At 40.0% G+C, this 13,904-nt stretch overlaps 1 protein-coding gene across 4 annotated transcripts in view; it reads left to right on the forward strand.

Annotated features, from left to right (window-relative positions):
* Window positions 1-13,904, forward strand: part of RABGAP1L (RAB GTPase activating protein 1 like) — a 227,785-nt gene that overhangs the window by 42,358 nt on the left and 171,523 nt on the right. For all 4 annotated transcript variants that reach the window (XM_038144430.1, XM_038144433.1, XM_038144431.1 and 1 more), the window contains exons 12-13: window positions 4,367-4,460; window positions 8,938-9,088. In XM_038144430.1, the coding sequence (XP_038000358.1) occupies window positions 4,367-4,460; window positions 8,938-9,088 (245 nt within the window). The remainder of the gene's footprint in view (window positions 1-4,366; window positions 4,461-8,937; window positions 9,089-13,904) is intronic.

Genomic DNA, 13,904 nt, shown 5'->3' on the forward strand with positions numbered 1-13,904 from the left:
ACCAGAATTTATTTCCTCAAGCCAAAAATGGGAAAGCCAATAAACAAAGTTGAGTCTGTTAATCCCTGATGAGAGAGAGGAACCTCTTTGCTGACTTTGCTCTGAGTTGGTTTCCTGTAGTATTATTTACAGTCTTTCCCTAACCTGTTAGTACTACTCTAGGTACTGGGGTTACCCTCTGAACACTACCTCTGTTTGATCCCCTGGACTATCAAAATAAGAGATGGGAAAGAAGAGGCCAAGATTTTGCATTCCTCTATGTATTTTTCCTGTGGGGTATTTGCTTATGCTAGTTGTTGTGTGTGTAATTCTTCTGGTTTGAACACTGTATTTTGTTTGAACATCTCTCAAGAAAAAATACAAACTGGAGGAGAAAATGGGAAATGAGCAGAAGTGTGGAGAATTTGTCCTTTGAGGAAATAAGTAGAGTATCCTAGAGAAGAAACAATAAAAGCTAAGGGTTTGTTTGTTTGTTTGTTTTTTGTGAGATGTGCTAAGATTATTTAGGAGAAAGAAAAAGTAATTGGCACAAATTGCAGGTTAGAAAAAAATTAAGCTTGAGCTGAGTCGAAAGAGCAGTAAAATCCTTGGAATGAACTGACAAAATTATGTATATCCATAGACTGCCAATCTTCTTTTCTGTGAGGGTTCCATCATGTGTAACAGTGGCTTGGGAAAATGAATGGCATCGCATCAAAATTTCCTTTTTGCTCTACATGCTGAGCATGATGGTCTGGAGCATCCCTTGGGGCAGTTGGGGTCATCTGTTCCAGCTGTGTCCCCTCCCAAATTCCTGTGCACCCCCACCCTTTTGGTGCTCCCAGCCAAACCCAGCACAGGTATCACTCAGGCCCTGAAGTGACCTGATGTAACCAGAGCTTGGAGTGGATCAGACTAGCTGATCTCCAGAGGGCTCTTCCAGCCCACTGTATTATTCCATGCTGATACCATGTAGAGCAGTGCTTGCTGGGGGAGTGTGATCCTTCAGGCTTGCTTTAAAAAGGCTCTAAATTCAGGGAATTGATTCATGAGGCATGACCTTCTGTGAGTTTTGTGAATCATGATGCAATTCAAAACAAAACAGAAAACCTTTGAGACTTACTGTTCCCTGGGGCTGGTCTTAAAGCCTTTGTGTGCACACACATTCACAACCCCAAGGTGTGCTCCCTTGAGATGTCTTCATTGTCCACCTGCTCTGACAAAGTGTTATTGCCCAGTTGATGGCTCTGAGAGGTCAGGGTAAATACAGGAGGATGGAGAAATACAAAAAATGTTTAGAAAAAGGGTTCTGTGGCTTTCCCAGCAGAATAAGGGCGGATTAAATTATGCTTTGGCAAATTCTGCTGCCTTATAGATACCATGGAAAAAAAAATGTAGAAATACTCAGAGAAAAACATCTAAATATCCCTCCCATGGCATCCTTTTATTTCTTAGCTTATACCTTAATGCTTTAAGAGGTTTGAATATGTAAATACTTTTTAGAATGGAAACAAAGTAGAGGTTTTTAAGGCTGTTTATTCTCTTCCCTTTGCCCCATTCTATTTTGAAGTTTGACATTAGCGTCTTTTGAAAGCGAGCATATGGCATTTCTAATTAAGGCCTGAGATTTTCTGACATATAACTGAATAATACATTTCAAATGCTGCCAAGCCTTCCAGATGAAAGACTTTCCTGGCTGAAGCACTGGAGTGTATGTGCTGTGTAACACTGGTCTCCTTTAGAACTTCGAAGGATTTTGCTGGGAATACCAGCTCAGTGAGAAATCCAGGGGGTTGTTTCTGTAGGCTGATGTCAGTATTCCTTGGCAAGCACAGGTTTGGATCCAGTAAGAGCTACTGTGCTTTGTTGCTCAAAGGATTCACTGTAGCTGCGTTTTGAAACGTTTTGGTGCTGGTGGGGGGTTTTAGTCATCTTTATCAGATTTCATTCCAGGCTGCAGGGTTTGTTTGTGTGCATTTTCAACGTTAGCTATTGTAGAGGTGTGCTGGTGTTCTTCAGTCTCTCCAAAGAAAGTCTAATCTCTTCCTTCCAGCATGTGGTGCCAAATTTTCTTCCTTTGCATTGAATGCATAAAACCCTCCTGAAATTGCAGTTTGTGATAAATTCCTGGTGTGAGCTGGGTTTCTTGAGTTGCTTAATACATACCAGTATCATTGACGTGTACCTTGTGTCTCTCAATGGCAAATGGGCTCATCTCAGAGGTTTCCTCAATTTTTTTCTTCTTTCCATGGGAAGTAGAAGGGATTGCATTTATTGTTGGTCCCTCTGACACAGTTGTGCGATTCAGGAGAGGAGAGAATTAAACAAATATAATGCATTTAGTTCCTTTTTTTGTTAGTTACTGCCATGTCTGTGTGGTGAGGAAATTGGCCTTCACACTATTTTTGGTAATTTTAAGGGGGAAGCTGAGTCTTCAAATACATTTTTTCCCTCAGGACACAATTGATTCCTTTGGTTACTGGGAAACCTGTCACTGTGATAGAAAATCTTAGTTAAACTTATAAACTTGGGGGTTTTAGATCTTATTTCCATCTCTAGGTCTAGTAAATGGGTGCAAAAAATTGGGAAACCTTAAAATCAGGTGTTTTGTAGATTTGTGATGCAGGTGGGTAGTTATTTTGTTTGGATTATTTTTAACTGTAATGGGGAAGTATTTGAATGGAGGTTGGGCTGGTATTTGGGAGCTGCAAAGCTGTGCAAACAGGTTCCAAGCGGAAGCCTTTCACCAATGTAGTGTTCATTTTGAAACACAGATCTGTGATATGCCTCTCTCAGGGCAGCATTTTTGCTGTTAATTGTCCTTGAAATGCAGTATATGCTGTCTTTTATCCTCACAGCTCACTGTTCAAGCACTGATATTTTATTAATGACTTGTATTTGACAACTGATAAGAATATAAATTAGAAATCTGTAATTGAAGTGAGAATGATAAAGATGAAGAGTTAACAGGGTAATTGCACAAGTGCTGAAGATCCTCTTCTACCTGAACTGTGTTGTCGACATAAAGCTGAAGTGTTTGATGCACCTGAGGGAATTCAGAGTATTAGATCAGCAACAAGATATGACAGAGCTGTGTGGAAGAGAATATTGAAGGGATGTGGGGGGCAGATGTAGCTTTGGTTCCTCTTTTTTTGTTGCATTTTAACTTCTGGAGAGAGTTCAGATCATAGGAAAGAGGGCTGCAAGGCTGCTCTAACATCAAATTGCCCATGGCTTCAGCAGCCTCTGAAGGCGACTGGTTCCCAGAGAAGCTGTGGCTGCCCCATCCCTGGAAATGTTCTAAGCCAGCCTGGACAGGGTTTGGAGCAACCTGGCCTGGTGGAAGGTGTCCCTGCCCATGGCAGGGGATTGCAACTGGATGAGCTTTAAGGACCCTTCCAAAGCAAACTGTTCTGGGATTTTGTGATGATGATAACGGGCTGTGGCTGTGTCTCTTTTTGTGTTTCCTACTAAAGACACTGAAAACTGGAGCTTGCCAGCGTCTGGTGGTGTTGAAGTTGCATTTGTTTAATTCTTATCAGTATTTTTTTCAGACAAAACTGGCAAAAAAGCCAAATACCTGCAAGACCATATTTGCATGAGGACTTGCCATATGGAGTTAGACTGTCCAGCTTACTGGGGGACACTTGGAATCCTAATGAACACTTGCTTTGGATGGTTTTTTGAGCATGCTATTCCAAGCCCACATGATTCCTTCTGGGTTTGGGTGTTAGTCATATAGTGGCATATATCCCTCCCTAAGTCTTTCATTCTTCATAGTTATGAGCTTTCATTTGAAGCAATCCTCTCTGTTCCATGCATGATGACCTTTCATGTCACAGTCTTGGTTTTTTTTCTGCTCATCCATGATCTTAAGTTAGAAAAATGATTTTGTGGCTCAGAGAAGGCTTCCTGAGCTCAGGGTACTGCAGGACAGCCAAAGGGATGTGGTGTAACCAAGGGATGGGATGTAGCAAAGTAACATATCTGCTATGCTTTAACAGAGACTTCTCTTTATGTGAAGTCTGGAGTGGATGTGACTTTTAGGTAACACTGTCAAATTTCATTAAATGGAGAGTTGACAGCTTTGAAGCTTTTCTTACATAATGCTTTTCTAGGTCCCAGTCCTTTCTCTGGTAACACTGCTGTGAATTATTCCCTAGTCCTGTTCTTTTAAACTTTATGGTAACTTCATTAATACACTTGTTTGGTGAAGTCTGCTAAACATGCTTTATGAACCCATTAAAATTTTTTATTTTTTATGCTTTTAAAACTGATATATGAGAAAAAATTGTCTGAGACTTGTATGTATGCATCTCTAGTGTCTGTGCTCGTGGGTAAACCTGTGCATGCTTTTGTTTTCTTGTTTTTTTCTTTATTTTTACAGAGAGTGATAATGAACTCTCCAGTGGCACTGGTGATGTGTCAAAGGATTGTCCTGAGAAGATTTTGTATTCCTGGGGAGAGTTACTGGGGAGATGGTAATGCTTAATTTCTTACATTAGATTTTAGATATTAACCTTTTATTTGGTTTATGACACTATATGCTCCTGAGCAGGAGGTTTGAAATTCTTCAGCTTACACAGTTTAAAAACTAAAATGCAAGACACTGAAGTGCAGTTTTTAAACTTAATTAAAGGGGGACTGTATAGTTAACTTGGAGCTTTTTTGACAAATCTTGCTTGTACCATGTGCAAAAGTCTGGTTTTGTTTGGTGTTTGGGAGTGTATTTGTATGTGCTTACACAGCAGGTATGAGTCTTCACAGGCAGAACTTTGTGGTCATTTGGGGCTGGTTGTTAAATCCTCAGGAAACTCAATGCTAGGATGGGACAGACACAGCAACCCCCTTGTGTCCCATCTAAGCCATGCATGCAAGCTGGTGTACATTTAATTTGTTTAGAAGCACTTTTTTTTTCTGTTTTTGTAAATGTGCTATATGTAAGCACTTGAAAAGGAATCTAGAAACTGTGAATCCTCACTGAAACACTTTCTGTTGGTGAAGAAAATGAAGAGTATTTGTAAGCCCAGGCTATGTTCTCAACAGTGTTATTTCTGTTGTTTAATTAAGTGCTTCAGTAGCAGTGCATGGTGTGCCAAGAGAGGGAAAAGTCTGGCTGTTTGCTGCCTCAGAGAGACCTGAGCAAGTGCCAGAACCACTTACTTGGTTTTCCCTGTGTAAGCAATAGCTCCTGCTGCTGGAGACAAAAATAATCAGAGGCCCTTAATCTGGAACTGGCTGTTTCCTTTTCCTAACTCCAAAAAGAGAGACGAACAGCATTTTAAGGATTTATTTGGGTAATTCCTCCCTTGGCTTGGCTACTCTGTAGCTTTGGAGAAACAGCCTCTTACTGCTGACCTTATCTGTATGGAGATCCCATACAAAGGTTTCTGCATGAGGCATCCAGAGGTTTTACTGAGCTTAACTGAACTTTCCCCATGGAACCCTCTCCTTCTGTTGTTTTTACCTATTCTGTCACCCAAGTTTCTGACCTTAATCCAAGATCCAAGATTGAAAGATGCCAATTTTCAATTTAACTTTTTAAAAATTAATTTGCCAGTTGATTCTTCTGTTTTTAACCTGTGTCCTTGATAAATACCTGGACTCTGTGGATGAGCATGCTGAAGTAAAAAGACATCCACAGCTCATGGTCTTAAGTTTCATGTATTCAACTGTTTCTTCTGGTTACTCAGGTACACTAATCAACAAGACAAAGCATTCAAGACTTTTGGAATAAACAATTTTGGAATTCTGACGTAACTTACACATAAATCAAGAGAATTGTTTAGTAGTTGAAGCAACTTAAAATTAGTTTAAGATGGGGTGAGAAATGGGAGATCCCAGCCTGTTTGAAGACTAGCAAACATTTCTTCAGGAATGTCTCAAGCAATATTACCTGTGGAGAGAAATTCAAATCTGCAAACTGCTTGAGTTCTTGCACAGTGTTATGTTACATTCTAAGAACAATACTTAGAGTAGCAGGTGAGAATTGGTAAGGATTTGAAAGCTAAAAATAAATCAAAATAAAATCTTGTAGTGTTGTTGAAAACTGTACCATATGTTAGTAGAAGATCTGTGCACTTGTAAAAAATGTAAGTAAACAAAAATTAACATTTCCACTTGAGGAACTGGTGTGCTGACTTCTCTTAGATGAAAAATTTCTTGCATTTTAATAGCTTTTTGTCATTTCATTAAAATGTCACTGTGACCTATTGGACTCAGCAGAAACACTGCTCCAAGACTCTCCTTCAAGGATATAAACAGAAATAAGAATAAGGTAATTTACCAAAAAGATAGAACAAACAATTGAAAAGAGATGCTGTATCTGTTTATTTTACTATTTACTGCATCCTCAGCAATAAAGTTGTTCTTGCCAGCTAAGCTGCTTTAGCTGCCTGCTCAATTATTTCTTAAAAAAAGAAAAAAAAGTAGTAGCAATGATCAATAATAGTCTTTGATCAGAAATGTGTTTATCAGGTTGGAGCACAGTTGCATTGATGCTCTGTGCCCTTGCTCTCTGTTATTTTAAAATTTTATTTATGAGTTTGTGCAGGAGAATTGCAACATTTTGTAACAAATCAAAGATGTCAGCATCCATGAACAGTGACTCCCTCACAGGATGAAGGGTAAGGTTAGAGTAAGAAAAGCTTTTATTTTATGCTCACTTCTGTTGTTCTGAGCAAGTATTATGGATGCACAAGCTGTTTCCCAAAGAGCCATCCAGTATTTGGAAAGTTGGCTGTGGAGGTTGGTAATGCTGTCCAGCATGGACTCATATTGCTAAAGTATTACCTCTGCCATAGAATACAAATCTAGGACAGGGCCAGTAAAGTCTGGTTGTTTAATTCTCATTTGGGATTATGTTCAGGATGATGTTATAGCATATGTGTTAGTTGTTGCCTTGTATTGTTTCCTTGATGATGTTGCTGAAATTTTTCCTGTTATGTTTCTATGGGAATTTCCCTTTTTAGCTGTTCATTTGATCAGCTTGCCCAGTCCTCAGTGGATGACACATATGACCAGATCCATTGTAATAACCAAACTAATCCACAACTAGAGCTTCAACTTCCTGATGTGTTTACTATAAATCTGTTCCTTAACATGCATGTCATAATTCTATAACTGCTTAGAGTATCTGGTCATAGAATCACTGAATAGTTTGGGTTGGAAAGAACCTCAAAACTCATCTCATTCCAACCCCATGCCATGGGCAGGGACACCTTACACTATCCCAGGTTGCTCCAAGCCCTGTCCAACCTGGCGTTGGGCACTGCCAGGGATCCAGGGGCAGCCACAGCTTCTCTGGGCACCCTGTGCCAGAGCCTGCCCACCCTCATGGGGGAGAATTCCTCTCCAATACCTGTGTAACCCGGCCTCTCTATCGGTTTAAAAGCATTCCTCCTTCTCCTGTCACTATCTGCCCCTATAAAGGTTCTTTCCCTCCTTTTCATAAGCTTCTTTAAGGTACTGAAAGGCCATAATAAGGTCTCCCTGCAGCCCTTTTCTTCTCCAGGCTGAACACCCCCAGCTAGCCAACCTGTGTCCATAGCAGAGAGGTTCCAGCCCTTGGAGCATCTCTGTTGGCCACCTCTGAACCCTTGCTAGTCCTTTAAGTTAAGTGTTCAGTGCTTTTAATGTTTCTTTGAATGTTGGTTTTCTTTCTAGCTCTTTCCCATCATAAGACTGTTAAGGTAATGTGACTGACTGCAAAATGGACTGAAAAAGATAAAAGGAACTGGTTTTTATGTGGGTATCTGAGGGATAAAGATAAGGATGAAATTACTTGTACTGCACTGCACATTTAAAAATAAAAATTGTTTTTTAAAAGAATAAGGGTGTTATCACACACTTTTCAGTTCTCAGGCTGTTTCGAAAAATGCGGATATCATCCCCAAAGCATAGGAAAATTAAACAGGTTAGAATATCTTTTAAATTTAAATAGCAGTGGTAACCTGTTCATATCCTAATGACCTGTTTCATAGATTGAGTACTCTAAACATTCACTGCAAATCCAGGCTCAAATTGCAGGTTATTTAATTAATCACAGCTTGCTGGCATTTGGCTAAACAGCCACTCTCACTACTCTGCCACCAGGAGAGCTGGGAAACACCACAGTGGTCAAAGCACTTGGAGAGCACAGCACTTCCTACAGCAGAGAGAGCCAAAAATCAGTTTGGGCAGCCTTCTGCTGCATTGCTCTGAAAATTGTCATGAGTCTAAGAGGGTTTATATCTAGATCAGCAAATACTGTTATCTCCAAAAGACCTTTTCAACATCTGTGACTGAAAGCTCTGTAACATTGTGCACATGCAGTGATTGTTGTATTTCTGCATTTCTTGTTTTGTGTGTGTGTGTACAGCCAGATAGTAAAGCACCAGCTCAGACCAACAGGCAGATTTATTTGAAATAAATGGATTGTACAAACATGTGTGTAAGTGTTCCTGGTTTGTGGCACTTGGAACATACTCTTGGCATGAAGCATGGAACTAGAACTTCAGTCTTCATAATGCTACTCCTAAATTGTCTTTTGTTTTCCAAGATTTGTTCTTCTGTACAGCTTATGTTATTTTTAATTTATTTTTCTGAACCTGAGCTAAAATTTATATATTGGACAAATATTAAATTGAATTGTAGCACAGTTGGTGTATTTTTCTCATTAGTTCAAATTGTTCTTCAGTCAATTTCTGCAACTGCTTATTGTTAATTTCCCTTAATGTCTCCACACCTAGAGAATTTGGATATCACTACGTTTTGCCGCTGGTTCTTACTGTAAATCCTTGCAGAGTTTTTGCTTTCCATCTGACAAACACTAACTGCTGTAACCAGTGGAAGAAAAGTTTGTGTTGCTAATTGCTGACTCTGCTTTAGTGAATAACTTTAAAGATTTTTAATGTTTTTAATCTTTATTTTGACTCCTGTAGTTGAAGTACAACAGGTAAATTATTATCTTTGTTTCAGGCACAGTAACCTTGTTGTGAGACCAAATGGGCTGTCCACTCTGGTGAAGAGTGGTGTTCCAGAAGCACTGAGGGCAGAGATCTGGCAGCTGCTGGCAGGATGCCATGACAACCAGGCAATGCTGGATAAATACAGATTACTCATCACAATGGTAAGGGATTTATTATTTGTTCTTTCCTTCTTTTGTTCACTCTTCTTTCCTTTGGATGAGATGAATTCTGCTGGGCAGCAGTTTTAGTGGCAGGGCAGCAGAAGAATGAAATGGTTTGACTTGTTTTAAGCAACTGAAATTGTGATTATGTGCCTTTACCTCCTGCCATGGGTGCCTGCTGCATGGCATTAGCAACAGAAATTGCTGACCTATATCTGTAGTAATGCTTGACATTTAGCTTTCTGTTCTCCTGCTGTGATGATGATAAGAACATCACCTTGTTCAGGTGTTTGCTTGGGTTTTTTTATAAACTCACATCCATCACTTTGTTTTTTCAAAAATTTGTTTTATGTATGTCTTTATTTTAGGGGTTTCAATTCTTAAAAAGCCTAAACTCAAACAAAGTGGCACAAAATTGAGTGTTTCTTCTTTCTGTTGTTTATTTTAAAGATTGTTAAAAACATTTCGACTTAGCAGGAAATCAGTCTCCTTGCTGTATGGGTGAGGCGAGAGGAGAATCCTTTTGGGAATCAATTCCATCAGTGCAGTCAGTGAGCATTCTCAGAAGTCTGTGGAGCTGTTTGGTCTGTGATGGTGTGAGGGAGGAGCCCTGTGTTGTGCAGCACCAGCTGTGTGCAGTGTCAGAGGTGGTCTCAGCGTTTGGGCTCTGAGCCTCTGGCCCTGCAGGGCTGTTACAGCTCTGGGAAGTGCAGCAATCTCAGATACACTTTTCATGGCAGAATGGATGGGGTCATTTCCTGTGCTGCTGAGAGCAAGTGCTGGGTTGGTTACCTGGCTTATGAATTATCTGTCCACACAGAAATTCTAGGGTATATGTTGTTACTCAGAGTTTCCTTTCCTAATGACGTCATATTGTTTTGCTACCTGTCCTCTTAATTTGACATAATTAATTATGCTTGTGAAGTTTAGAAGCATCCCCAGAGCAATAGCTGTCCTGGTGGCTACTTTTTTCTTTACCAAGAAGGAAGAATGTTTTGATAGTGTAAATTTTTCATTTTGCTGTTGTAGCTGTGTTATATTTTCCTTAGAAACCATTCACAGGACATCTGTCTGCTGTATGGTGCATCAAAGCCACCTCCATTATTTGCTCCTGCTTTCCAAAAGTGGGAAAGATGTTTGTTTCAGGGCGGAGGAGGGAGTGGAAAACTTCTAAAATGCAAGGTTTATCTTGATGCTGAGGCCTTGTGCCTTAAAAATACCTTGTAACACTTGGCCTTTTTGCTACAGAGATATTGCAGTGATGTGTATTTTGGAAAATGACATTTCATGCAGTATTTAATATGAAGTAGTGCAGTGTTTGTTACTGATGAAAAATTTAAATCCTCTGCTGAACGGAAGCATTTATGCAAACAGGGTTTTTTTCAAAAGTGAATAATTTTCCTTCTGAAATGACAAAACTTCTTCTGTAGTCTGTCTGTCTAAACTGCTGGCAATCACATCATTTGGCAGTAAGACTCATGAAAGAAATGAACAGGAGAGAGCCTGTGCCCTACCAAAGCTAGGGCCCATCTTTGGGAAGAGTTAATATGGGATGCTCCAGAAAAAAGTCAGCTGATTTTTTTTTTTTTTTAATGAATTATTGTCTGATATTTATGTCTGTGAACAGAATTTTTCAGTTTCATTTTGATGGTCAGTAATGTGAATTAAGCAGAGAGAGTAGCAGAATATATATTTTAGGAGTATATGCTACTAAAATCTTGTTTGCATGTGTGTCAATAATAACTTAATAATAATTTATTAATGCTAAGCTTCAGAGTTATTGGAGTATTAATGACTGTTCACTTGGTTCCCTGTATGAGAAAACAGAACTGATTTCTTTCTCTGCATTATTTGTATGCTACCATCCTAATATACCGCCAACACAAACTTTATTTTTTCCAAAATTATTTAATCTTCCCATCAAACCCATCATTTTCATCTTGATTCTTTCAGTTTATGTGTAGGTTTGTACAAATTCGTCGTCTCCTTGTGTTTTGGTCATTCTGCTTGATGTTTCTCTTCTGGAAGCTGGATGTGTTTGTGGGAGCCTTGACCATTTCAGCAATGTATTCCTTGAACATATGTGTTCCTGAGCCATTCCAGGTGGGGAGAGCTGGTGATGCTCTGCACTTGCAGTCCTGGGAGTGAAGTGGGCTCAATACCAGAAGTAGGAGGTGGTACAAACATCTGTGAACTTGCACCGTTGCCTATTGACACTCCACCAGCCCCCAGAACCTCTCTGTCCTCAAACAGCTCCCCATTGCTGCCAGTCCCTGGAGCAATCCCTGAGGTTGTGTCCCATGGTAACAGATCCTTTCTCTGAGCCTGCTCTCCCAGCACTCCAGCTCTTCCCTGCTCGTCCAGCCTGACCTGCGCCCCTGGGTTAAATTGGCAATTGCACCTCCATGAGAAACAGGGCACTGGAGACCAGTAGAAAAATCTCTGCCATGAATCTGTCATAGCTTGAAAGACAAACTCAATGTTTGGAATTATTAGTACTGAAAACCTGATTAATGGTTGCTTCTGCTGGGGATAGAGCAAAATCTGGTAAAAACTCTGATTTTACTTCAGTGTTACTGGTTAACTTCTGGTGAAACTGTGCTCACTAGTGAGAGTTGTGTTGTTGGCAGGCCAAAAATGTGTGCCTTGTGATACTCTTGAGTGACAGCAGACTCCAAGCATTTAATTTAGTTTAGAGACCATGGTATAGACACATTAGTTGTTCTGTTCCAGTCTTGTGCAGCAGTGCTGTGTTAGATTGGCCAGCTATCAGTCCCATCACCTAAGAAATCTGGCTGTGCATTTATCCTGTATATATCCATGTGTATGCAAAGCTCTGGAACCTGCTGCAGTGTTTCTCAGCTACAGGAGTGCTTGGTTCAGTGTGTTCTGTAGGAGAGGGTAATTTGGGGCTTGTTTTAGAGTCTCAATTCAGCACTGAAAGCAAAATAAAATGTCTCATTTAGACAAGTCAATGCTGCACTTATTTTCCCCAAAAGGCCTCCATGTCCTCTAGTCCTGTGCACTGGAGATCAGCAGTCTGTCAAGAATGATCTAGTGAGCTGTGTTCCCTTTTCCCTAGATCAGAGCATTCATTTCCCATCTCTAGGTGAGTTTGGAGTTTGAGGAGGAAAGGGAGAAAGAAATCCTTGTGCTCTCACAGGTACTGACAAGCACTGCCTTGCACCCTCTTAGGTCTCCTGCTGAGTTCCAGCTTGATGATTACCATGAGCTGCTCAGGAATTCTGACTGGAGCACAATAATAGGCCTTGCATACAATTTTAGAGAGTGGGAGTTGTGATTTGGCAGCTGTTTCGTTTCTGACATATATGTAAATGTGTTCTGCATGACAATCAAAATCTGCCTTACTTCCCTTGCCATGGGCTCTTCACAGTGCTGCACGTGGCACCTGACAGGAAGGGGGAAGTCAAATATACATCAGCAGGGATAAATGTGTATTTTTATTTATGTAATTATTGCAAGGAAAGTAAAGTCAGAGTGAGAAAAATCTGCTTGTGACAATGAAGGGGTAATATTGGTACTTAAAGAGCTTTTGTTAAAGCATGTCTGATCTGTTTGTCAAAAGAATATAGAAAAATGTGCATGAGCTGAGGTCAGTTCATTGACAGAGTGTTTTCTCCTGCCTGCTTGGCATTATTTCATCTTCACTGGTTCCTCTGCAGAGACTGGAATGAATTTTTCCATGAGGAGGTGTATTCAGAGCTCTGGTAAAGTGGTGGCTGCCAAGGCTCAGTGTAGCCTGTTTATGACTGGAGTGAGTGGTAATTGTCTGCTGCAGAATCAAGGATGGTGCTCCCCTTGCCCCAGTGGGTCCTTGTCACAGCAGGTGTCAGGCACTGTCACTGTGCACAGGAGTAGAAATTTGCTGTCACATGATGCCAGTGATGCAGCAGCTTAGTCTAAAATGCTTGTTGCATCTGCATGGGGACAGATGTTTTATTTATTGTCTCTTACACTGCTTATTATCAGAGTTTTGCTTCTCTATTTGAGAAGGTTTCATTCTTGGATGAATTCTCACTGCTGAATTTCTAGGGTGAGACTTGTTTCCTGTCAGGGCTGAGTGTAGTAGTGTAAGTAAAATGAGAACAGGAACAGGAGGCTGTCATTCATGTTCTGTAGTTTGAAAACTTCTGGGTGGACTGTTTTAAGGTAGCATTTCTGCTTCTAAACTGTATGATTTATTCATAAAAGTCTTCCAGTTTGCAATAGGAATTCCCTTAAGAAATGAACTGTATGTTCATCTAACAGCATTCATTCTAAATGCAGCAGCGGCTGTGGTTTAAGGAAGCAAAACTTGTTTTAAATTTATTATTATTTTTTAAGTAAGATCAGAAAAATAAGCTTCAGATAAAGTAGATGTTGGTAGTATTATATTCAAAACAATAAAAATTTGTGTAGGAGTGGGAATGCCTGGTTTCAAACTGGATGGTGTCATTGAGTTGAAGTTCTTAAAGAAAGATTGAATGGCTGTCCTTCCAAATGACTTATAAGAGAACCAAAAATAGGGTTATTTGTTTATTGTCATAATTTCCTTTGGCGATATGAGCATGTGCCCAGGACAGTTAGAGATAATAACTAATTAAAGGGTCAGGCTTCAGCAGACTTGGCCAAAACCCAGCTATTTCTGCTGACTGTACTTTTTGGTGTTTTGTCTCTGGACCAATAACATTTGAAGTCATTCCATGTAGGAGTGAAAATCCTAAGAATTCTTCCAAGCTCTAAGAGGCATTGCTTTGGGGATTAAATATTGTCATATCATGAAAATAACAGATCTCAGTAATTTAATAATTTTAAA

This window comes from Motacilla alba, chromosome 8, assembly GCF_015832195.1.
Source record: "Motacilla alba alba isolate MOTALB_02 chromosome 8, Motacilla_alba_V1.0_pri, whole genome shotgun sequence".
In the NCBI taxonomy this organism is placed as follows: domain Eukaryota; kingdom Metazoa; phylum Chordata; class Aves; order Passeriformes; family Motacillidae; genus Motacilla; species Motacilla alba.